Source organism: Botryllus schlosseri, chromosome 16 (assembly GCF_051294905.1).
Source record: "Botryllus schlosseri isolate E-star chromosome 16, Bs_hap1, whole genome shotgun sequence".
Taxonomy (NCBI): domain Eukaryota; kingdom Metazoa; phylum Chordata; class Ascidiacea; order Stolidobranchia; family Styelidae; genus Botryllus; species Botryllus schlosseri.
In genome coordinates this window covers 5,948,172-5,973,173 of record NC_137251.1, presented here as the reverse complement: position 1 = coordinate 5,973,173, position 25,002 = coordinate 5,948,172, and the positions used below count along the sequence as shown (strand labels likewise).

Genomic DNA, 25,002 nt, shown 5'->3' with positions numbered 1-25,002 from the left:
ATGGCTCGATTTTGGATGACACAGATTCTGTTTAAATCCGTCTGATTGGCCTTCCCCCATACACATAATCCATAAAGCAGATGAGGGTGAAATAATGAGAAATATATGGTTCTCAAGGTCTGTCTAGGGAGAGAAAAGTGGCCGTGTATTTCACCAAAATCGAAAATACTTTCATACTTTCATGAAAAACCGAAAAAGTTGCATGAAAAAAATATTCAAAAGTGGCAAAAAGTTGCAATATAAGATTCCTTCAAACAGCTTAAAACAGAATTCTACATATCTTCGGAGTATTTAGGAAGCTGATGGAAGCTGTAAAAAAAAGTTGCAAAAACTTGCCATAGTCATGACTCTGTTTGGTGATATCGAATGGTTGGCATTTATATTATCCTAATTTTTCTCACTTTTAGCACTTTCTGGTCCCATTTGCAAGTGCCTGTGCCAATAGACGAAATCCCAACGCTGTGGTTACTTTACTATTCTTCGAAATTATGATGAAATGTCGGTTTTGGCCGCCTGAGTTTCGAGTCATGCGCAAGGACTCCAGTCCAAGTCGAGTCAATACACAGATCGACTCGAGTCGAGTCATTTCCGTGTTTTCAGAAAATGACTCGAGTCATTACAACCAATGTTCCCTCTAATTCTGGACGAGTCTGCGCACACTCACCAACTCACTGCGCAGACCCTTACAAAACAGTGAGTAACGACTAAGAAAAAGTCATCACTTCAGATTTTTTGTGCTCAACTTAGATTTTCTGTGCGCAGACACCGTGTCAGCACTGCGCATTTGCGCACGTGCGCAGCGTAGGGGGTACATTGATTACCACCCTGCTAAAAAGTATGACAAATCTACTTTTGGAGACTGCTTACCCGAGTACTGTTAAAACCCTTCGTCTTCTGTTTCCAATAAAAATACTTCTACGTGTCCTGGAAATCTCTGCTTCTACTTGAAAACTTGAATGAAAAAAATCTTGAATTTTGCGCAGACGAGAATTTGCGCGACAAAATGCTTCCTCCCGACCCGAAACTGCTGGAAGACGCTCGAATTGGGCTGCAAAAACGCAACCGCATGATCTCGACCGCGTACGAGATCGTGTCGTACATCTTGTACGTGATTCTGCTGCTGATGGCCAGCAACAGTTCCAAGGACCCGAACGCGTACAAATTTCATAAATCGCTCTCTCAGGTGTTCGTGGATAGCGGAGACTTGCCTTTTACCAATGTGAGTTTATGCGATTGCTTTCGAACTGTGTGTTTGTGATTGCAAAGTGGGTGACACAGCAAATGCTTTACACATAATGCCTGAAGAAATGGGACTATAAGATTGAGGTCTCGTCAAGAACGGACAAAATGCGTTCTATAAATTTGGCAAAGGGTTAAGAAACCATCACGAATAACCTCGACATCATAGAGATCAAACGTTTGTGATGGTGCATCTTTAAAAATTTTGTAGCTCCGGTTTGAATGGGTGGAATTTTCGCCCAATTTTATCTTTAATTTGACAGAAGCTGAAATTCAGAGCTTGCGTCGTTTTAGTTCAATTTGATTGCTGAGCTGTCAGAATGTGCAGACAGAAAGCCTTGCAAGGCTATTTCTGAACCTTCCTTGACCAGTTGCACAGCATACTCTCATGGTATGCATATGCTCATGTCGTGTGCATGTATATCATGAGTCGTTTTATGTGCCGCAAAACAACATCAAGACGAAAATTCACAACGTCCTATTCCTAAATTGTTAGGCTTATGCATGTACGGGATTTTAGAAAAGTAGAAATGGGTGAGGATGTGGATGCGCTTAACAAAATTGAAAACTGTTTCCGGAATAATATATATACCTGAGGTAGGTACACTATGTTGCTTGTGATGTAACGTCAAAATGTCACAGGTGCGTACCATGGCCGACTTTTGGGATTGGACCGAAACCAGCCTAATCGAAAGTTTATTCGCTGAGAATTGGTACAACGGCAAGCGTGTCACCTGGTCTGAAAGCCGTTTCATCCAAAATCGCGAATCTTTCGTAGTCGGGCCCGCCAGGCTGAGACAAATCAGATCTGTGGACGGTATGGCGTCTGGTATTTAGTCTGTCGTTGTTCATAGCACTAAATCTGAAGTTTTCAGACGAATGCACTCCTCCGGGGGAAGCGGTTAAGATCGTGAAGCAATGTATTACCGGATATGACTTTGGTAAGGAAGAGACGAAAGACTTTTTGCCTTTCTGGGTTCGCGATTACTCGCCAGCAGCAGACAAGGACAAGACGCCTTGGACGTATCAGAACTTTTTGTGAGTTTTACTCTCGAAATTGCAAAATGTAGCATTGCCATAGCCGTAATAGTAAGAGTATATTTGGTGCCATTGTGTTGCATTTGTAAGCGCTATTTGGAAACAGTTGTCACTGTAAGGATTGCCACAGTTTGATATTATGTGACCAAATACCGCAAGGTTGTACCTTCCTTGCTGAAAACGATCCATCGGTAACCATTTCCCTGTTAGTAACCATAGAGTCCAGAGCTTTGATCGATTTGATATCATACTGGCTAACTGCTGCTATTGTGCCGATGATGTTATTACAGGGAGCTCGAAGGCTTTCCGTTCGAAGGCAAACTTCACGTGTACGGCGGCGGTGGGTATGCGGCCGTGCTTGGGAATACCGCCAGGAAATCGAGAAGCATCATTAGGGACTTGAAGAGCCAGGACTGGATTGACCGGCATACCAGTGCTGTGTTTGTTGAGTTCACAGTGAGCGTCCATAATCCAATGCACGCTAAGTAGGCTTCCATACTGTATCCAGGAGTGATCTGGTCCCGTCAGTGATAAAGTATTTCGACTATTTTAGAGTACGCACAATCGTTTTTGTTATGTTTTTGACTACTGCCACTCTGACTTGAGCAATACTGTTTCCGTTTTTAAAGTATAAAGTAGTATTGGGTAAAATTGTCATGACAATTAGGGGAAATAGTCCCTGCATCTCCCATTAACCGCTAAAACTATTTTTTAAACTACTTGCTTGAGTGCTATTCAGCCATACCTTGATGATTTTTCTGAAATAATAATGTGCGGCCTGCGTTCTTTTCCAGGTGTACAACGCCAATATCAATCTGTTCGGGTCGGTGGTGCTTTTGTTTGAAAGATCGGGAAACGGGGCCTTCGAGCCGTACGTGAAAATATATCCTCTGAGACTTTTTGACTTCATAGACGGAAGGGGATACGTCTTGGTTGGCATTTACGTGGCATTCCTACTCGTCCTTATCTACAAATGGTACCGGGTATGTCGAGATTTGGTTATTGCAGTGGTTACTATAGCTTTAGCCCTAATTTGTCTTTATACCCGCTCGTATTGTGAAAGATATGGCCCAGAATTTTAGACTTTTATCTTCCAATTAAAGTATTTTTGACACATCTGAAAAGGTGCTACTCCTCCAACGATCTTTGCTTGAATTCTATTTCGCCTGCCTGCATTTCAGATTGTCCTCGAGATGAAACGGCAGAAACTACGTTACCTGAAGGAATTTTGGAACTTCATCGATTTTGTGAGCGCCATACTGTCCTTGATATTGATTCCGCTCTACGCGATACGTCACATACAGTCGCAGTACGTATTAAACAAAATGGCTACAGATCCCGACAAAGGTAAGTCTCATGAATTTGCCATACTTTCATCTGTATTCTGGAACTGTTTCGCTTTTAGAAAAATTCCTGAACTTCCAGTTTATCGTGCTATGGAGCGACACGTTCCGATTCATGGTGTCTTTCGTGGTCTTCTTTGCCATCGTGAAATTCGTTCAGCTGCTGAAGTTCAACACTCGCATTCAAATGCTGACGAAAACCCTCCGGATATCGGCCGTGCCTTTGCTGTACTTTGCGGCCATGTTCATGTTGTACTTCTGCTCGTTTTTGTTCCTGTCGTGGCTGTGGTTTGAGCAGAAGATCTACGCCTTCAGCACGATCTTGCTGGCTGTAAGTGACCCGTTATCTATTTTGTAGTAGCCAATCGTTATAAAACGAGAAAGTTTTGTGAATAGAAAGTGGAATTGAAATCTCCCAATAGGGACTATCTAATAACTATCTCCTCACAGCAAATGGACCGAAGTCATATCAAGCAAAATCTAAAATGTCATTATACACGTCGCAAGTGCATTTTAATTGACCATCGGAGGTGGTCAGTGACGATGTGTTTCTACTTTTCAGAGTACTCAAGTAGGGTTACCTCCTTTTGCTACTGCGTTCCTGTTTTTAGATACACTTCTAGAGGCTGTTCACACATTCATTCGGGTGTCTTGGAGTCGACTATTATCAAAATACTCATACCAAGTCTGTACTGACAGAAAGAGTTCGTTTACCGTGTAAAATGAGTAGTAGATTGAGCTTTAGCGCTCTCTTCGCCCTGATTATTCGAAATTTCACATCGGTGACGTCATATTTTATGGTTCGATTGTTGATATACAACGTTCTTTCCAATTCTCCACTAGTTGCTGACGATTACCCCTGATGAGTGTCAGCCGAAAATATTCAGGCTCATTTCAATATGAATATATTACTCGATCGAAGTAATATATATAAATTTCAAATAATTATATTAGAAATTTCATATTAGCTCATGAAAATATATCTGAGCAGTGCACAATTTTGTTATCATTTGCTTGTTCTGCATTAATTCTTTCTTTCCAGTTTGTAATTGAGTAGGGATTTACGGAGTTACTTGTACTCCAGTACCCACGATGCTGCTCTGACCTCTGTATTTGTATTCAGTCGAAATAAAATGATTTTGTGTCAGGCCGAGGAGATGCTGGTTATGATGTTGGGCCGTTTCGATTTCACCGAAATGAAAAACGCCGACCGAATGCTCGGCCCGGTGTTCTTCACTTCGTTCACGTTCTGCTGCAGCATCGCCTTGGTGAACATGTTCGTGGTGATTTTGGACGAAAGTATCAAAACGGTACGAGCCTTCGTGTTCTGATCTTAAGGGTAGTGTCGTGAATTTGTTTTGGACGTTGCTAGGCAAAGGCGAAGAATGAAAACGTGGCCAATGAGTTTGAGCTGGTCGACTTCGCGAAGCGAAAGATCACGGAAACCTTGCTCTCCTACATACCCAGCGCGCTTCGTCCTCGAAAAGGTACGATGAGTTTTACTTTACCGGCAATTACGATATGACAATAGTGAAAATATGTGTGCAGACTTCAAGTTAACGTGGTAATTTTGCATGACTTCATTTTGTAATTAAAAATATCATCGACGATATTGTTCTATACTCGGAGGTGGTCAAAGACAGGGTTGTTGTAACCAAGTCACAAGGTTCCAAGTCACAAGTCAACTTATTTTTATAGCTTGGACTCGAGTCAAGGCGAGTCATTTTCAATTCATCACCAATTCACCATCGTTCAGTTTCAAGTTCAACCCTGCTTGGATGATACTGAATGCATCATTTCATCATTAACAATTTCTGGCCCTATGAATGGTGAAATACCAATGACGTGGAACTTTACTATTCTCTGGAGCTACAATTTAATGCCTGTTTTGGTCGGGGTTGTAATGACTCGACTTGAGTCACGATTTTTTTGTTGACTCGACTTGACTCGGGTCATTTTTTCAAATGCGCAAAATGACTCGACTCGAGTCAATTTTTGTATTGACTCGAGACTAGGACGGCAAGACAGACATTTCATTGTAACTTCGAAGAAAACTGAAGTTCTCACGTTGCTGGTATTTCGTCTATCATTCCGGATACATGGAAGATAGGGCTAAAACTGTTAACGATGAGGGAATTTACCATATTATATCACGATATCACTCGACCAGAGTTGAAAAAAGTGGATTGGACCGATTTCAACTAAAAACTGAACAGTGAACGCAGTGACTTGGACTCGCATTCGAGTCAAAACACTATGACCACTCGCTGACTTGACTCGGAGTTGATTCGGTGATGAATTGAAAATTGACTCGAGTCAAAACTATAAAAGTGAGATTGACTTGCGACTCAGAACCTTGCGACTTGGTCGCAGCCCTGCTCAAGCACGAGAAATGCGTAATTTCTCTCACGAGACTTCGCTCCTCTCCCTCAGACTTGTTTCACTCGAGCCAGCTAGCGAACCAGTGATGTATCGCAAAGAAACGCACGTTGGTGGAAGTGACATTTCGAGGAAGTAGTGACCAATCATTATCTTAAAACGCAATGAAATAGGACGCCCTTTTGTCCTCTTTTTTGAAATTTTGTCCTCTATTTTGAATCTTTAGGTCAGATTTAGAGCAAATTGCGAGTGATATGCCGTAAACTAGCACAGAAGCGATGCTCCGGCGGGTATTTCGGAGCGAAAAACGGTGACTTTAGCTCTGGGCGGAGAAATGACCTTTTTTATTTAGGTAGGTATGCTCGCGAACACATCCAATTATCAATACTGTGGTGGTAACTGAGATCATCTTCAGTGTGGTCGGTAATAGCTACGTACAGTACATACGAGAACTTTCTATACAACCTGGTCACGATTGATAATGCTTGCTGACAGAGAAATATGCCGTGAAGGAGGAGGCCCCCTTTGCAAGTCCGGAATACATACATTATCCTCACGACGTGCTGAGTAGGCGGGTGGACACCATCATGGAAAAGGTTGAGGAACTCGAGAAATATTGGAAAACCGAAAAAAAATTGCCCACCGTCGCGGAGCTGGAGTCGGAACTGGCTCAGATGGAGTCACGAGAATCATTCGTCGATATCCGTAGCTTTTGATTAGTTTTGTATTTAGTAGTGGATGCACTTTGTTATAGTAAAGTTGTAAATGCAATTGACGTCGTAGAATGCCGAAATAAATATGACTCATTTCTCGATATTCTGTGAGTGATGTGAAGTGACGTGTTTGCCTATGGAATTTTGTCATCCGATACCTCAAGCCAGAGATTTGCATGAGCTACGTAACTTTAGTCCAGGGCAGTCTATATCAGTGTTGGGATGACACGATGACTCGGCTATCAGAAATGTGGATCGACTCGGGACTCGGAGCAAAATTAACTAGTCGATTTCAAGTCGTCCAGCAATCGATCATCATCATCATCATTGGTTTATTAGCAATTTTATCAGTTCAATACACCACAAAAATGTCGATCAGAATCACTGAGCGAGATAGTGGTTATGCGAGGTTATGCGTCCGGCTTCTCGAGCGGTAGGTCGTGGGTTCGATCCCCGGCCGGGTCATACCAAAGACTCAAAAAATTTTATCCGCAGCTATCCTGCTAGGCGCTCAGCAATCACGGATAGCATGGAGGAGAAAAAAAACGGGGGCGCAGACTAGATGACCTCATGGGGCCGTATCGCAACTCCGTCGTCAAAAGCATCTCGATGGTGCAGGCGAAAAAGAATATCATATCTCTCTCTCTCTTGCATATGGTCGGATTGTTCGCGAAACGCTGGTGTAACCCGTGAGAGCGACCAATCGTTCGATGATCTTCCGTTTTAGCCTCCTCATGGGGCCGTATCGTCAAAAGCATCTCGATGGTGCAGGCGAAAAAGAATATCATATCTCTCTCTCTCTTGCATATGGTCGGATTGTTCGCGAAACGCTGGTGTAACCCATGAGGGCGACCAATCGTTCGATGATCTTCCGTTTTAGCCTCCGTTGTTCTCTCCTGTAGTCGCCCAAACGTAGCCGACTAAAGGAAAAACTTTCGTGAGACGCAAGCACAAATTGTCATGTCTTCATTCCTCTGTGAGTGCCCCGGGTGGCATTTGCATTGTTGGGGCTCAGATTTGAAGGACCGGACTATTCGTCACGCCCACAGAGCGCGGCTACTGACAATAGACACATACCCAAGGTTTTGGCCAAGGTCATTCTTTGGTAGCACACTTTGTGGAGTTGCGTGTTGGTCGAAATTGCATACGTCTTTTGGTGTGTCGTGGCGGGGTAATGACTGCCACCGAAATGCCCATTCCTACAAATTATGCGTGTTTTTTTTCTTGAGGGGGAGAGGTATGCATTTCAAAATCAAGCTATTTAGAGACATTAGATCCCGAAGCTCGAAAAAAAATTTCAAGTTAATTAACTGTCTTGAAAATACTCTATAGTAATTTATGTTAGTTTACGAAATACTTTTGAGTCCCCTTAGAGCTGGCTCCTGATCCTATTGGGGAGTTTGGGGTGTGGCAGTTGCGGACCTGGCAAGAATGCAAATCGTTGGGTGCGACCATGGAAAACTGAATGGGATTCAGTTTTCCATGGTGCGACGAATAGTCCTGTATAGAGTTGGGCAATGGGTGCATTATGACGTAGCAAGCAAATAACGTATGAATTATAAGGAAAGTTGTTATCTCATTAGACCTTTTCATCGCAAGCCTTATATTGTATTCCAATATCTCTTCTGATATTAGTTCTAAGGAGCAAAACAAATGTAATCGTGAGTAATCGTGATTACTTTTGAAATGTAATCGTAATCGCGGGATTCACAAGTAATCGTAATCGCAATCGATTACATTCGTGAAGTAATCACCCCATGTCTGGCTGCAAGTCGGCAGATACGAAATCAAAAATAAGGAATCGCCCTGGCGTAAATGACCAATGACAATAGTAGTCGACAAGCACCATGAATATCACCAAAAACGAGTCATTGAAATATTCGGGGCAATGACCGCAGTGGAACTGATACATAAACTTGGCGATTTGTAGTTTACGCATACACCTTTTATGTCGTCATATGGCTCAATGTCGCCAGGGTGAAACCATAGTGTCCTATATGGTGTCGACACAAGCAAATCGCTCGGCTCAATGAAATTGGTTCACGTGATACTTTGCATTTATTTAAAGGCAAATTTGCGGGGATTTCTGACCAGCTTACCGAGCATTAAATTTGATGAACCGGGTATCAACCAAAAGCAGACGCTGTACTGCTTGCGAAAATATAAATTTTATTCCGCTCATGGCCCTGGAACCCCCACAATCAGCCTCAAATTTTCATTGTTGAGGAGGTTGCCAGTGGGACGCAATGTCTGGCGAAATGAGAGAGTAGCTCGTCAAGAGCAAGGATGTGGCTGAGCGGCGAGAGTGAGATCAGCTGGCGTCGCGTAAATGGCAATGTGCAATCGCGTCGCAGAGAAACGCAGTGCTGTTGATACTTTTTCTATGCGCTTCGGTACACGCGAGCACACCGTACCTTCCTTGACTTGTAAGGGTAGAACTGGGTCCACAGAATGTATTAGGGCCCTACCAATTTTCGCGCATTGGCATTATCCTTCAACTTATAGAGATATTTAGGCTACGTCTAAATAGTCTACATTGGATATGTCAGATTATTATGATATCGATTGCCTTGGCCCGCTTTTTTCGTAGGGCTCCAGAGACGCGTCGTGCTGTTGATACTTTCTATCGGCGCTTCGCTAAAAGCGAGCTCACATTATCAGCTTTTCCTTGACTTGTAAGGGCCGGTAGAACTGGGTCCACAGAATGTATTAGGGTAGGGTTACCATATCAGCACCGAGGTGACGCTCCGGGATCTGACCGGAAAGTTGACCTTTTTTTAGTCAACCGACCACAAAGTGGGAAAAATTTACCATTTTTTGCAAGTCTGAAAATTCTGAAAAAGTGTCCTCTTTTCAGATTTCCAAAATATGGTAACCCTACTAATGGCTCCTTTTTCCATCAGTGTGAGATCCTCGCATAACGCTAAAATTCAAACCAACTTAAATGCAAAACATGTTATCAAAACGTATCATAGATGGCGGTATCGAGTATAGGACTGCTACATTGATCTATAGATAACTAACCTGCGTAGTACGTAGTACGTAGGTTAGTTATCGATATAATTGATCGCGTGGAAATTTCTATCTGAGCTGCAGTCTTGTTTTGCCACAGAATTGTTGCGTCACAATTCCAAATCCGATCACATTGCAAAATTCGAGGCTGTTTTTGGGGGGTTCCAGCGCGATAAGCAAAATAAAATTTATATTTTCGACATTATTACAGCCGCAACTCTCCATTGATACCCGTTTTATCAAATTTAGCGCTCGGCAGGCGGGTCAAAATGGCCGTGAAATTGCCTTTGACCAAATGAAAAGTATGACGCACCCCAAATGCAGTGAGCCGTTCAATCTGGCTGTGTCCGCACCATATAGGATACTATGATTAGACAAACACCGTGGTTTTCACTCTTTTCTTTTGCTGTTGGTGACGACAGGGGAGACAGTGCCTCGCCTTTCACTGCTACCTGTGCGTAATATGCAAGACCTAGACGGAAAGTCAATACGATTGAAGAGATAAAAGATAAGAAAAGCGATTGCCGGCGTGGACCGTTCTTCCACTAGTACGAGTGCAACACCACTGGATCACGTTCTCAATATATCGTCCTAATTTAAATTGCATGCCCATACCCATTTTCACCTGATTACTTCGGTATTTCTCACTCAATGTGCAATTGTGCAATTATAACCCACGACGGGGGCCTTATCAATATAATTCACCATTTCATTTATACTTTTCCCTAATTTTTAATTGAATCGCAATCTTGTGGTGTTTTGTTGAAGCGTTTAAAATATGAATAAGCCATTGCACGGCTGACTACTGCGAGTAATATTGCATCGCTAGGTGGCAACAAAGTATGAATGTGTTGCCAGCAGATATGGGGTGATTACTTCATGAATTCTATCGATTGTGATTACGATTACTTCTGAATCACGCGATTAGGCCTACTATTGCAAGTGCTGCAAATCTGGAAATAGTCGATTACGATTACATGGCAAAGTAGTCACGATTATTCAGGATTACATTTATTACACTTATTAGGCATCTTAGAGCAAGGGTCACCAACACGCGGCCCGCGGGCCACATGCGGCCGGCGAGCTCATATTCTGCGGCCCGCGACTTGATTTGAAATTTCGGAAGAAAGCTAAGAAAACCATTTTGAAATGCTGAAATTGACTACAGTTTCAACATATTGTTGTTGTTGCTTCACAATAAGCTATTCTCCTGTGCCCAACATCATAGTCACTAACTAAAACGGCTATGGCGATGCAACAGGATTCCATCGAGGGAGAATAATTAGCTGATTTGGATGGGCTGGGCAGTGGGCATATTGCCTCGACGTGCAATGGCCCAAACACTGCCAAGGCCAAGACGCTTAGAAACAGCATATGGCAGTGGTTCTCAAACTGGGGGACGCGTCCCTCTTGTGGGGGCGTAAAAGCATCTGAATGGGGCGCGGAGCTGCGGTCAATTGAAAAATTTTTCGCGCTCTGCGCGATTTACGTGAAACTCAGGTTTTCTGTATAGTCCGGAATTCACATTACAAAATTCTCTCATCAACAGCCATAACCGTCCACTATCCGTTAGGATTGCTATGGTTGCATTTTGTGATATGACGATATGGTTGGAACGTGTCTAAAAACGTTTAAGAACCACTGGCTTAGGGCTTCCCCATGGCTCAAGATCAAGCTTTACGTGGAGATGGTCTTTCAGCTAGTAACGTATCTCGCTAGACGTAATATCGATTCCTTAGTCGCCGAAAAGCATTTCCAGGTATCGCGCACAGTGCAGAGTTCAAATAAAATGAAATTGACGATAATGATTTTTTGTTGTATTTGTATTCCTTTAATAAATTATAGCTTCCTTTGTGGTCACTATGCCCATCCCCTATGTTAGGTAGCACGTCGTTGTATTGACGCAGAGTTTTAAAACGTGATCGCCTAGTAGTTTGTATCGATATTGAATTGATGCGGCCCGCGGCCGCAATGGAATTTGAAAAGTGGCCCGCGACCCGTTTTGAGTTGGCGACCCCTGTCTTAGAGCTTACATTTGATTACGTATTGGAAGACAATATAACGATTACGATGAAAAGACCGTATGATAGAATAATTTTCAATATGACGTAATCACAATGTACCATAGCCAGGCCTGTTTATTTTTGGATGTTGGGTTTTATTTTTGGAGATTCTCCAAAAATAAGATTTGAAAACATCCAAAAATAAGATTTTTTTGGATGATGTTTTTCAGTGAAATATACAAGTCAGAGCGATGTAAACGATCAGAAAACTCATAAAACACACAAAACAGCACCTATGTGAGGGAAGGGGTCACCGAAACGCTAAAACTACTTCCACTCAATCCACTTCACGTTTCTGCTGACCTTGCCTGCCTGCCTGCCTGCCCGCCCCTCCGCCTTTGTACTGCTATAAGTTTCACAGTACGACACGTAGAGAAGACGGGAAGGCAGCTGTAGTGAGGCAAAGGGAACGGCGAAATCATATACAGCCATCTCTGTCGCAATCACTTCGTCCACACGATGACGGGACTCATCTGCTGATGCTTCGGACGGCAACACAACTTGATCCAGAGTAAATGGAAAGCGTGTGACCCAAGTTTGTTGACGCTCGTTTATTGTCAATGAAGAGGGTGGCCTCTTGGTTGACTGGAAACCGTACCAAACTCCTTGATGTTATGGACGAAAACAGTCCGACGTGTGCAACTTCGCTGCTGTGGTGGATCCATCTGATCGTTCTCGATCGCATGGTCACGCTCGCACACACCTGAGCACCACCGTCACGAAGCTTCATGGTCTTGATGTTCTGATCATGGAGCAGCAGGAGCTCATGCGCCTGGTCGAACGCCTGTGTCCAGGTGAGGACTGGGACGAGGACCGCCACAAGGAAGGTTTTCTGGTCAGAGGGTGTTGGGATGTCAAGTTCAATGAGGCACGCAACTTCGTGGAGGATCAGAGGTTTCAAGCGCATTACTGACGAGCGCTTTTCAGGAGCAAAAGCTTGGAAGATTGGAAAGTTTGAAGAGCTAGACATTCCTCGATTTTTGGACCCCTAACCTCGATGTTTCCCACAATTGCGACGTTCGAGGCCGATATCTCGAAAATCAAGGGGGGGGGGGGGCGTCTCGCAGTGATTAATATTCTCTAGAAGGCATCCTCCAGGCCAAAGACTAAATTTGTGAAGAATGTATTGGAAAGTTAGATCAAGATCACTGATGATATCTATGTGTTGGAGGACTTGAATACATGATAATAACATACTTTTGGTGGATTTTTTCAGTAGTAATCGGGCTCAAAACACCTTCAATTCTTATTTTTGGAGATCCTCCAAAAATAAAATTTGAAAACATCCAAAAATAAGCTATTTTTGTTATTTTTGGAGAAATCCAAAAATAAACAGGCCTGCCATAGCCCAACCTTATCGCTGATGAATTCTCGCACCCGACGATTTGTGTTCTGGACTGCAATCTAACTGTCGCACAACAAACTTCCCAATTGGGTGGGGAGCGAGATCGACGGGGGCCCAATATTATTTCGTAAATCAAACTAAATTGTAAGGTATTAATACACACCAATACACATATGCAGCTCCGGCCAACATAGAACTCCACGAAGTGTGCTACCAAGAAAAGACCTTGGCCTTTACCTTGAGTTCGGCTTTGACCCTGAACGTTCGATTGATCACTCCTCGGGGGGGGGGACCAACGTTTGGGGGCTGACGAAGTGCTGTTTCGGTCTTGGTATTAGCTCCAACAACATACGCTAACATAGTGTATAAGCGAATGGCTATGGCGGCAGATGCAAATGATGAGTAAAGAATTGCGAAATGACGATTGGTGCCCGTTTCAAGAACGTAAAATTCTGGCATGATCGATAATAACGTTTCTCGCAGTAGATCAATGAACAGGCTACATGCAATATTGACTGCATCATTCCACTTGGTACACATATTGTGAGCTGCCTTTACTCGTAACGGAAAAGAACAGTTCGCTTATAATTTATGTCAGCACTCCGCAGTCGTTGATTTTTAATGCTTCGATGTGGAAATCTTAATGTTTCATTACACGAGTACAAGATTTCAAATCTTAGTCCATACTCTTTGCCATGTGACAACGTACAAACTTCATTAAACTACGCATAAAATCCAAGATCAATATAAATTAGGCAGAGTGATGATTATTATGATACTGCGTTGGGTTACCATGCGTCCTTCTTTTTCAGATTTTTGAAAATGTCTCCCGAGGACGCCTAAAAGTCCTCCGTTTTGGCAACTCGTCCTCCTTTACAGATTTTAGGCGACAACATTTTTTTAGTCAGCCAACCGCAATTTCGTGGTAAATTTACCATTTTTCCGGATTTTGCTCCAGTATTGTAAGTCTGAAAATTAAAAAAAAAGTTTCCTCCTTCCCTGATTCCCAAAAATGGTGTCCCTATAATGCTGCGAGATGACGGTGGTTCTTACAATCACAATATGCACATCAAATATATATTTACTATGTGTGGTTAATTCGTTACGCCTGTGGCTACCGACCATTTGCCACCCACGTACCATTTCGAAGTTTTATGCAGTGCTCGCGTACCACCTACGTAAGTTACGCGCGCCGAAAGGAAAGGAAAGGTCGTAGTTTATTTTTGTCCTTGATGTTTTTTGCGGCATATACACCGACTCATGATACACATACACCCGATCCGTGCATATGCATACTGTGAGCGCATGATTTGCATATGCCGCTGGACAAGGAAGCGCCGATATAGTCATGCACCACCCCTCCATGCTATCCCAGTACTGCTTGAGTGCCAAGCAGGGAAGTCATGGATACCAGTGTTACTAATCAGGTCTTTGGTCTGACCCGGCCGGGGATCGAAACCACGACCTGCCGATCAAGAAGCCGGACGCTTCACCATTACACTATCTTGTCGGAGGCAATCTTGCCGAAGGCTTTTCAAAATTTTTTCCACTGTTGCTGCAGAAAATAAACTGCCCATTTTGAGGCCCAGTTTATGTTGTGTCCATTTGGAATTCTTGTGGTCAAATATATTAAAACGGAATTTTATTAGGTAAGAATCCCAATTAATCCCAATAAATGCTTTACGACTAGATCTCTTCGCCGTAGGCCGTCATTGGTGGGATTGCCCCTACCCACGACGACGACGACGACGGCTTCAAAAAACTCAAAATCAACCCTAACTCCCTTCGGTCGAAAAAACAACAACATCTATTTGTGCCACCTGGAAAACCTTTGCGTTACGCGTAGGCGTAGTCGTTTCTGCTGTCAATAAAGCGGCATAGTATCGCACTATTCCTTGTTCACAAATGTTCAGTTTCTGTCACAGCTCTTTTACAAAAAAAGTAATCGTTCCTTCACAAAGAAATCGGTTAGATATGCGAAATAATCGATTACAATCACGATTATTTAAGATTTTTCCGAATGTAATCGATTGCGATTACGATTACTAATCACGATTACCCTATGTATGGTTGCCATTGGCCCTCCTGCTTATCACAGCATCTCGTCGTAATCCTACGGTGGTGGGTCTGCAGTGTTAGTTCCAGGAAATATGCCATATAGAGATGTGATTGTGTATTGTGAAATTGCGACCCATTGTTCTCAGTAGCAAAGTTTCAACCCGATTTTTCATTAACAGGCTTCCATCCTTCGTAGAGTTATCGACTTATCGGTCACTCGTTTCAACTCAGTTGTGTTCGTGTTGCCGTGGCTAGAATGGACGCCGGTTGCGAAGATTATTAACGAAAGTAGCACACACGCAAACACACGCGTTTCGCCATGCAACGCGATCTTTTTCTGTTGTACAATGTTGCTTATTGTTTCATTGACCGTTGGGATATTTCTCGCAAGACCGCTCCCGAGTCCCGACGTATGGATAATGAAAAATGATAGCGATGTCTTCCCAGTTAACTGGCATACACACTTACACAGGCTGATCGGAGGGACAATGGAACATGATATTCCTGCATGTTGGAAGAGTGGAACGCTCCTTTGAATGAAAGGTGTCAATCCAACTCTAACTTATTGTTATTGACTTTTGTAACGCCCATTCGCATGCGCAGACATTGTCGCTCTTTGCAGAAGAATCCGTAACCGAGTAAGATTCATTGTTTTCTGTGAACATAGCCTATTGAATTGATGTAGCGATGTCCGATGGTCGCCTAACCAAACTTAAACATATCAAGTAATCGATTGAACAACGAAGACTTCCTCGTACTGTGCATACATGGGAAGGTGAATGCATGGAAACATTCCGCGTCCATGATGAGACAGTTGGTGTTGTTCATTGTTCGAAAATTCAATCGTCAGGATGCGAAATATCGAATTTACTCCAGCGCTGAACGCGAATATTGGAATATCATGACAATCTGATTACGGATAACGTTATTGACAAGTATTTCCGTACAAGCTACATAGCCAGCTATGGTGCAGGGGTCGCTAACTTTTCTGAAATGCAGAGCTATTTCTAGGGTACTGATTAATGCGAAGAGCCACCAGTTACTCCCCCGTTTATCCGTGTTTGGCTGAATTCTCCTCTTTGACATTCCGAGCACTGGGCGGGGTTTCCTCTTCTTATTCCGGGACTCGCGCCAGCGTCTCCGAGCTCAACTGGGTTGCCGCACTACTGGGCTCCGAAACGCCAATCTCTGCGTCGAAGCGGGGACGACGTGGAGCAGCGCCCATGATCGAAAACTGCGTTCACATGTTCTTTACGGTCGACTGCACTGCACTATGTTCAGATGCTGTTCACATGGAACCCTTCTCCACTTCGACCTTCAAAGCTATCATCTGAATGTTTGCTGTTAGGTCTACTGCCACGAAGAACGACTCGTCTGGTCCTTAAGGACGACCTGGCACCCGCGGGCACCGCGATGGAGATAGTCAACCCATGTACTGTGACATGACTGTCGAAACAATACTGTTACATCGTAGTAGAATATAATATTAGCTTCTCCGATGAGTGGCCAATACGAAGAGGTTTCCATTGTGCGTTACATAGGACCCGAACCAGTCCGCGATCTTGAATATATCTACAATATAGCATGTAAAATGCCCTTAAATTTGACGGCCCTGACAAAAGAGACTGTCGATTGATATCTAGCTATTAGCAATGAATGAAATAAGATGACACGACAGAAGAAGAAATCTCTTCAAAACTATGTGAGCAATTGTATATAGGACGTATAGGTCTATGCAGAGAGACCTATTGACGACGTAATATTCTGATAATATATCACTTGGATATAATTCAACCGATCGTATCAGTTTACTGGGCCACGACCTGACATATCGATCTTGCCTTCCGACACACGCCACCTTTTTTGTCACCTATCCTTTTATATTTTCTTCTTTTACTTTTCATTCAGTGTGCAACTGTGCATGTGCAATGTGCATGCCTCCTTTTTTACATCGCCTAGGCCAGGCGGATGTCTGATTTCGAAGACTACTCCAAGTCGTTTCGACACCTTCCTATCTTTCAATGTATTGCAGTCCTGTGGTGTATTGAAATGATGAAATTTTTAGCAAAAAATTGAATTGAATTGTGGATGTCATATTTAATCACCTTGATACACAGTGAGCTCTATCCCTTCTTTCTTCCGAAGTATTCTCCGAATAAAGGTGGAAATACGCTTAGTTAAACAAAACCAGTTCAATTGTCTTATTGCCCGAGCGTCCCAAATTCGTTATTTCCAACGTAATATGGAAACTGGACAGTCGTTAAGGTTTTGATCCCAAGATGGCGATAGACGTACATGTGAATGATTAAATCCAGTGTGTTTACTGTGTGGTAGCCTGCCGCTTTGCTGGCACGGCTGTATGTAGCAATAATTTCTCTTCAAGTGGATACCAACTTTTTCTTGGTACGCGGATTCAATCTGTTCGACTGAGTAAAATTATTTACCTCAATCCAAACTTCTTAAAGGAAATCACTTTACCTGGTCTACCAAACGCTATTTATACTTCGAAATGATTGATTTTTTATTTTGAAAAGTGTTTTCGACCATATTCGAATTGAGATAGTATATGAAAAGCATATTTTTAACAAAATTATATTCGATGCTATAATCAGAAATGGGGTTAACTTGGGAAGGGTATGTTCCACAGCACTCTTATTTTGATGTTATGTTTGGCGTACATTCAAGAGATAATGCGAAATGATTTTCCAATATGATTGCTGCCTGTTGTTCTAACAACGTGGTTCTACTCTCAATGCCGAGTCTGAACTAATCATTTCTTAACTCGATTGGCAACGATAAGAATCGATGTTTGCACTCGACTATACGTTGTATACTTAACGCAAATATATCCAGCTGAAGCCGGTTCCGAATTACGAAATATGCATGGAGTGAACTCATTACAAGGACCTTGTTCCTGCAGCTGAGGACAACGCCGCGTTTGAAGCATGAATTATCCCGATATTTGCATCGGCATAGGCGTCGCATTTTACAGCTACCAAACGTATAATTTCTCACCAAATTAATACAAACACTTGGCACGGGTTTTTTGTGGTGCAAGCGCCCCCAAGTCGTAATGTCACTAACCTCCATCCACATAATTCCATACGACTACTATTGTGTTCGGGTTCGTAAACCACCAGTTAACAATTGCACTGCAAATAAGAACTGTCGCGTATGTTCACCCCTTGTTTATATTGTTGATAGTATTCGGACGAGTGAATTCATTCGAAAACTTACGTTGTTTGTCAAATCAAATGAATGTACACACCGGGCCTATAACGCAATTTTGTGGCGCATGATATTCTACCGCGATTCAAATGGCGGATAGCTTGAAGCCAAGGTAGGTTTGCGTAGGAATACGAACGTAGCAAACAAAGCGTAACTAAAATGGTGTCGGTTACTAGCAATGCTCGATGATCCTAGAAGCCGCACAATACTGACTACAAACAATATGTTCGGACCAACCAATGCACGCAGTGCAAACGTTCCGTGCAAAACCCATCAAGCCACCGAGCTGATAAGAACGAGGCAAATATATGCTAACACGATGCAGTTATCAAACATCTACCGTCCCAAATGATATGTTTATACGATAGCCGGTGTGACTTGGCACGCCGGGAAGTAGTCGAGGTACGCTAAACCAATCGGAAGCAGCAAAGTTACGAGTAGGATTTGATTAGATATGCTAAGCGGAAGGCAGAGACCTGGATCTGTGCATAGATCAGTTTGTCTAATTTACCATTCTAGGGCGGTGATATCCGACATATCAGCTTCTAAGTGTTACGCCTCATAAGAATGCCATGAAAGCGAAATATGACCACATGATTTAAAATGCAATTCAACAATATTCGATATATACACCTTCGGTTTATGCAGTAAAATCTTCAACTGAACTTAATTAACCGGGTCGCAGGCATGTGGATTTATCAACCAAGTGTCATGAGGCCACTTGCCAAAACTAGGACGCAGCCACGATGAAACCAAACATGTTGTTGTGAATTGATTTATTGCTAGTTTTTCTTCTGCAGGCACCGACGTTCAAAATTTATGCACCCGCTGGTGGATTGGTAACACTACAGAGTTGCTTTATGTGATATACTGGTATTTCCTCATTCCAATTGACGGTGACTCAAATGTATGAAGCGCATAATGCTTCTCCATGGAATAAGCCGGAAGTATAAATATAAACGGGGAATACTGCAGATTAAGTTTATAGTGAAGCGAAGATGCCGATATATCAAGCTTTCTTGACTTTCATATTTAGCAGCAAACGGTAAGGAGAAAGTTGCGCTCCCAGTCGGTGACTTCGAGAGCGTTTGCACGAAAAAGGTACTCAAAGTCAGGGAGTTGGTTATAAGATAGGAAATTCGCGTTTTTCGTGTCTCGAACGAAAACACATTGCACAATCTGCAAACAAAGAAATAAGATTTATGGAAAAAATGCTCCTCTCTATATATCGGATTTGTTTGGTGAAATCTATCACATTTCTCAGCTGATGAGTTGGCGGCATTCAGGTAAAGGCCGCATTGGATTTGTGCAAATTAGCTCGGCTGCGTCAGTCGGCAAACAATGATACACGTTCTCAGACTTTAGATAACAACTCAGCTGTTGACGCCGATGAAACTTGGCAATGCACTGCATTGCCATCCACGATTAGTCGGAAGCTGTGGGCGGCATACATTTAACTGTGATTTTTCAAATTCAGATATTTACTTCTAAAATAATCGTAGCACGATATACAGCGGCTGTTCCGTTAACCATCTGGCGAAACTTCCGAATGGTTAATTACGACTTCGAACTTTCTGAAGACTCGCAACCTGAGATGGACGCCCAATCTATCGCTGTCTATAACGTTGCATCGTTCGTTGGACCCCACAGATCACCGATGAATACTCACTCCGACAATAGTCCGTACGGGTCAGCATTTTCGCGGTCTAATTCGTCTTTAGTCAAGCAAGAGCCTTACCCCGCCGATGAAATACCTGCAAATCCGAATATGAACGATGGATACTGCTACCAGCCGGGATCCCACCAGTCAAGTCCATCGGGCTCACCGCAAAACTGTCATTCTTTATCTTCATCCCCGGAAATGACTCACTGTTCAGAGAAGCAGGAAATTGACAATTGCGAGAACTTTTGGTCCCAGAACCAAGTGGATGAATCGCGGAGCATATGTGACACAACAGAAGAAGAATGTATAGATGCAATATTAGCAACTGTAAGTGGCAGTTTCCCTCAGATGACACAGCAGTCCGAACAAGACTACTCAAGATATACGGTCGCTCCTTCGGTTGGAACCACTGCAGATAACCGCTTCAACCATTATCAGATCGATCAAACCATGCAAAACGTAACTGCTGCTTGCGCCGGAGTATACCCAACGACGCAATGCATCTCGCCGAATCCGCCGTTAGCGTACAGGTCCGCAAGCCTACCCGACGGTACGCAATATAGACTCGCAGAAATGACAAGGAAACATGACGGATCTTACCACGGCCAACACACCGTTCTCAACCGCGGCATGTCGTGTTCCAATTGGAGTTACGACAGCCCCGGGACAAGCGAACATGGCGATGACATGGAGGGGAGTCAGAAGTGCATGAATGGATCAAGGAATTGTCACTCGCCCAAAAGCTTGAGTGACTCCGAAGCATTACCCGACAACGAACTTATATCGATATCGGTCAGAGATCTCAATAGACGGTTGCGCGGAATGAGGTAAGTCGTCATGACGTAACTATTGGTAGCGAATATTTTTTGGTCTTTGAATGGCGTTTCTTTCCATAAGTGAATCACAAATATCAATGGACTTCTTCGCGATAAAGCGATTGGTAACTTAAGTATCCTGGAAATCGGGTTGTCCAGTGTGCTGTCCATCGTGGCGAACAATGAGGGATAGTGTCAATGTAGTGACCGTTTCTGTGAAGCTGTGTCGGCGAACGCTATGATCGGTGTTGAGTTTCCCATGTAAACCAATAATTCTCGTATTTCAGCAAAGAACAAATAACGGCGCTCAAACAAAGGCGGAGAACGCTGAAAAACCGCGGATATGCCCAGTCCTGCAGGAGCAAAAGAGTAATGCAGAAAAATATGCTCGAAAACGAAAAAACAAATCTTCAAAGAAAGGTAAGCTGTCTTCACCGAGACGCGTTTGCAGTGGGTCGTAATTTTCGATTGCTGTAATTTTAAGCTCACGGTATTGTGCTGAAATATTATTTATAGCGCATTATCTTACAAACATCCCAAATTATATTAGACCTACTACTTATGATGCATCGCCCGCAACGCCGACACCGTTCAGTACGCAGTGAACTTATCAGTCGAGTTAATTATTGATTGAAAAGCATAATAATTTACTGGCACGAAGTAGGTGCCTAGAAAAACACCAAGCTCCAATGATAATACGCATAGTAGAGGCCGCCGGTTTGAGTAAATATTGGCGATATGGGAGCAGTAACTCCTCGCGTAAAAGGCTGCTTGGAATTGATGAGCCGCACAGCGAACAGCCCATGTAAACCAGCGATGATTGCGAAACTCTGTGCAACCCCCCGCGAGATATCTTTCGCTCAACACCCATCTGGTGACCGCCGACGATTTACAGTTTTTGATTTTTTTTTGACAGCTCGCTCAGTTACAACACCAACTCAATAGCGTTCTGCAAGAGCGCGAAGACTATCGCGGCAAGTACGAACATCTCAAGTCGATCCTCATGAACCAGCAACGGTTACACCATCAGCAGCAGTCGGCACAGCACTCGGAACAAATGCAGCGCGATCAAATGGCCACGCCGATGCACCAGATGTACAATATGTAAGAGACGCATGAGAAATATTCAAGAGAATAATCCAAAAGTTCAAGAGTGGGGGCTCGGAACTGCGTCGACAGACGGTGAAACTCCGAGATTGCGCTGCTGCTTCTGCGGCTGTGAACGGCTCGCTGCATATCGCGAAAAAAACATGCGACTCTAGCCACAAGTTACAATCTTACGAGGAAACTACATTCGTTTTTGGCTGCTTGCTTCCGAAAGAAGAACTCCGACACAGCGAAACATTTGGCGCGGCATACGTACGCGGGGAACCTCGACCGTGCTTGTGCGCGCGGTCCGAGTTATTTAATTTAGAGGCATATAGTTCCAAAATAATTTATTCAAGATGTTTTCTTCATGCGACCATGCTGCTATTATTATGAAACGGGAGTCGACGGATCCCAGACTACATGTTGGAGAGAATATAGTTCCTGGAAAAAGTTTAGATCAAACTCCCTGTGTTGCGTGATAATAATTGCTGCTGCTATTGTTTTCCGCCAATCTGTACGGTTACGATTTCTAATACCTGAATCTCGCGGACGCCATTTTGCCTGCGTCCACCGCTTTGTTATACACAATCGAGCTCTTCGCGCTGGCCGCAGTAAGCAGAGCTGGCCGGCAAAAGAACCTCAATACCATGACTTTGAATGTAAGACTGGATATGCTCGACGTAAAGTCACTTTCCGGTATAACCCTTGTTCCAAAAATTATTTATTGAAATCCTAATCATTGTGCCCGTGTTTGTTTGCTTATTATTGTTTGGAACATCGTGTGAACGCTAATAGTAATTTGTAGTCTTGTCCTCGCAATATTTTTATTCATTTCCTTTTCTATCTTTAATTCAATTTCGAATAAACGTTCATTCCATGAATATTTGGTCTATCAGACTTGCGTCAAACAAATGCAAGAATGAGTGAGAGTTATAGGGGGATATTGGAAACTATAAGCACGGTGGCGCATTTAGGGCAATACCAACTTTCAGATAATGGAGAGACGAATATCATGCATTCATTTCGTTTTAAGTTACATCGTACATATGAGAAATGAGGATGGATCTGAACTTCACCAGACGATTTGTCACTGTAAATGAATAGGCAACTTACTTAGATAAAGAGATCAGGAAGGAAATTCGCGCCAATGTAAAAATCAACTAAAAACTCAATTATTTCCCAAAAACAAAATCAGAAGTACCTTCGAATATGTTTATGAAAACTCTGTGATGAATTCATTTTCGTTTCTTTGGGTGTAATACATTGGAAATTGCACCAATTGTTATTGTGCTCTGGTTGGATGCCAATAGTTTGCTGTCATGCGTTATGGGTGCACTCTACAGTACATTGCACACTTTATACAGTGTATCTTACTGCCGCATTCGTATTGCGGGGGTGTATAAAAGCCCAACCATGTGAACCCCTCAACAATCGTCTAAAAATGTCACTATATCTGACATTGTGAGTGTAAGTTTGGCTTACATATACCAAGACAATAAAGGATTTCATTACGTCGGTATTAAGGCATACAGATTTCCGATTTTCCATGTGCATCGGTACACATGGCATGTACGCCACGCAGGTCGGACTTCGCACGCTGAAACACACGTCGCGAAGATGTTTGACGTGTGATGATTGCTGTCGCAATCACGCAGTATCGAAACCCGGCGAATGACTGCGGTTCGCTCGTGACAGCAGTATCGGCCAGTGTCCCTTGTTGCAGGCGTTACGTTACAAGGTTATGTGGACATTGAATTAAGGCATTCGGTGTACATTGATTGCGGTTGGATGATGTGCATTTTCATACAAGTGCAAACAGGCAATTCACTTTTCAACTTGACTATTTTGGAGTGTGTTTGCCCGGTTCAGACGCTGAGAGTGTAACATTATCTATCTGCGCCTACACCGGACTGCGACAGAAAATGTCCGCGAAAACGGGTCATCCAGGATCGCGCGCAGGCTCATATTTCCTCGGCGGCGAGATTTATTCAATCGCGGAAACGCACCAGCGTCCTTGCGGTTCGACTATCTCGGCTTGTATTATGGCTCGGTTCTAGTCTTAGGTGAAATACGAGCGGGAAGTCATACGGACATCCGAAGATGCGTATTTCAAAAGCCACAGTCTAATCTGAACTCGCATGGCACGGCGAACACTATCGATAAACTTGGAGCTACTCCGGACCGCTAATACCGACGATCCGCATGCCGAAGGACATTGTTGAACAAAATGGAATATGAGGCAAAACGGGCGATTGTTGTAACTGGTGACAGTACGAAAGCCAATTGTTGATAACGGGTAAAATTCCTTAAATTTGCAAGAGCAACATCGAAACGAACCATTTGCTTCACTTATACACGTAGTACACATTGCGAGTCCTTGGGCTACAGTCATATCACACCATCCTCCGTGAAGGATTGTACTAACTGACGCCTGATTGGAAACTCAAGAAAAATAAATATGATGACGATTGAAGGCATGGATCAAAGATATTGACAGCCCTTGTCTTTTCGAGTGACAAATCGTTGCCTTCTGGCGCAGTGATGATATGGCGATTGTGCGGGTTTGAGAAGACATTATGGATGGCTTGGAGTCGACGCTAGTTAAGTTACTACTTGTGTGCAACGGAGCTATATCCGAATATACGATACGCGTCTGTCATTAGTACGGGTGCGGCTAGAATACAGAAGGTTAGCATGGGACGCAAAACACTGATCTGCTATGCTTTCCAAATAAGAGAGTGCAAATGATATACATTTGGCAATGTTTGTTACCTTACAACAGTGGTTCCCAACCTTTTTCACTCACGTACCATTTCGAGGTTTTACGCAGCGCTAGCGTACCACCTACATAAGTTGCGAGCGCTGAAAGCCGTCAAAAATGTTTCCGTCGTTTATGACGTAATAATGACGTATTTGACGTATGCGAGGCGTAATAGCAAATACTATTAAACTAGGCATTATCAGCCAGGGTTAATGAGATGCATGGGATTGTTTTATCACCACCAATCATAAGAAGA

General features: G+C 43.2%; 2 protein-coding genes across 6 annotated transcripts in view; both read left to right on the top strand.

The window, feature by feature from the left end:
- LOC145458812 (uncharacterized) overlaps positions 1–6,815 on the top strand; it is a 133,533-nt gene extending 126,718 nt beyond the window's left edge. For 4 of the 5 annotated variants that reach the window (XM_080337305.1, XM_080337303.1, XM_080337304.1 and 1 more), the window contains exons 99-108: positions 984–1,219; positions 1,882–2,056; positions 2,115–2,277; positions 2,568–2,733; positions 3,072–3,260; positions 3,459–3,624; positions 3,683–3,951; positions 4,769–4,930; positions 4,993–5,107; positions 6,495–6,815. In XM_080337305.1, coding sequence (XP_080193431.1) covers positions 984–1,219; positions 1,882–2,056; positions 2,115–2,277; positions 2,568–2,733; positions 3,072–3,260; positions 3,459–3,624; positions 3,683–3,951; positions 4,769–4,930; positions 4,993–5,107; positions 6,495–6,715 — 1,862 coding nt within the window. In that variant the 3' untranslated portion in view covers positions 6,716–6,815. Of the gene's footprint in view, positions 1–983; positions 1,220–1,881; positions 2,057–2,114; positions 2,278–2,567; positions 2,734–3,071; positions 3,261–3,458; positions 3,625–3,682; positions 3,952–4,768; positions 4,931–4,992; positions 5,108–6,494 lie in introns of those variants that run through there. The other variant, XM_080337306.1, reaches the window with a different exon arrangement.
- Positions 6,816–19,694: 12,879 nt separating this feature from the next.
- LOC145459014 (uncharacterized) lies at positions 19,695–22,866 on the top strand. The gene is made up of 3 exons (XM_080337540.1): positions 19,695–20,908; positions 21,184–21,316; positions 21,813–22,866. Exons 1-3 carry the CDS (start codon positions 19,968–19,970, stop codon positions 22,002–22,004), a joined length of 1,266 nt encoding a protein of 421 aa, XP_080193666.1. The 5' UTR covers positions 19,695–19,967; the 3' UTR covers positions 22,005–22,866.
- Positions 22,867–25,002: the final 2,136 nt, after the last annotated feature.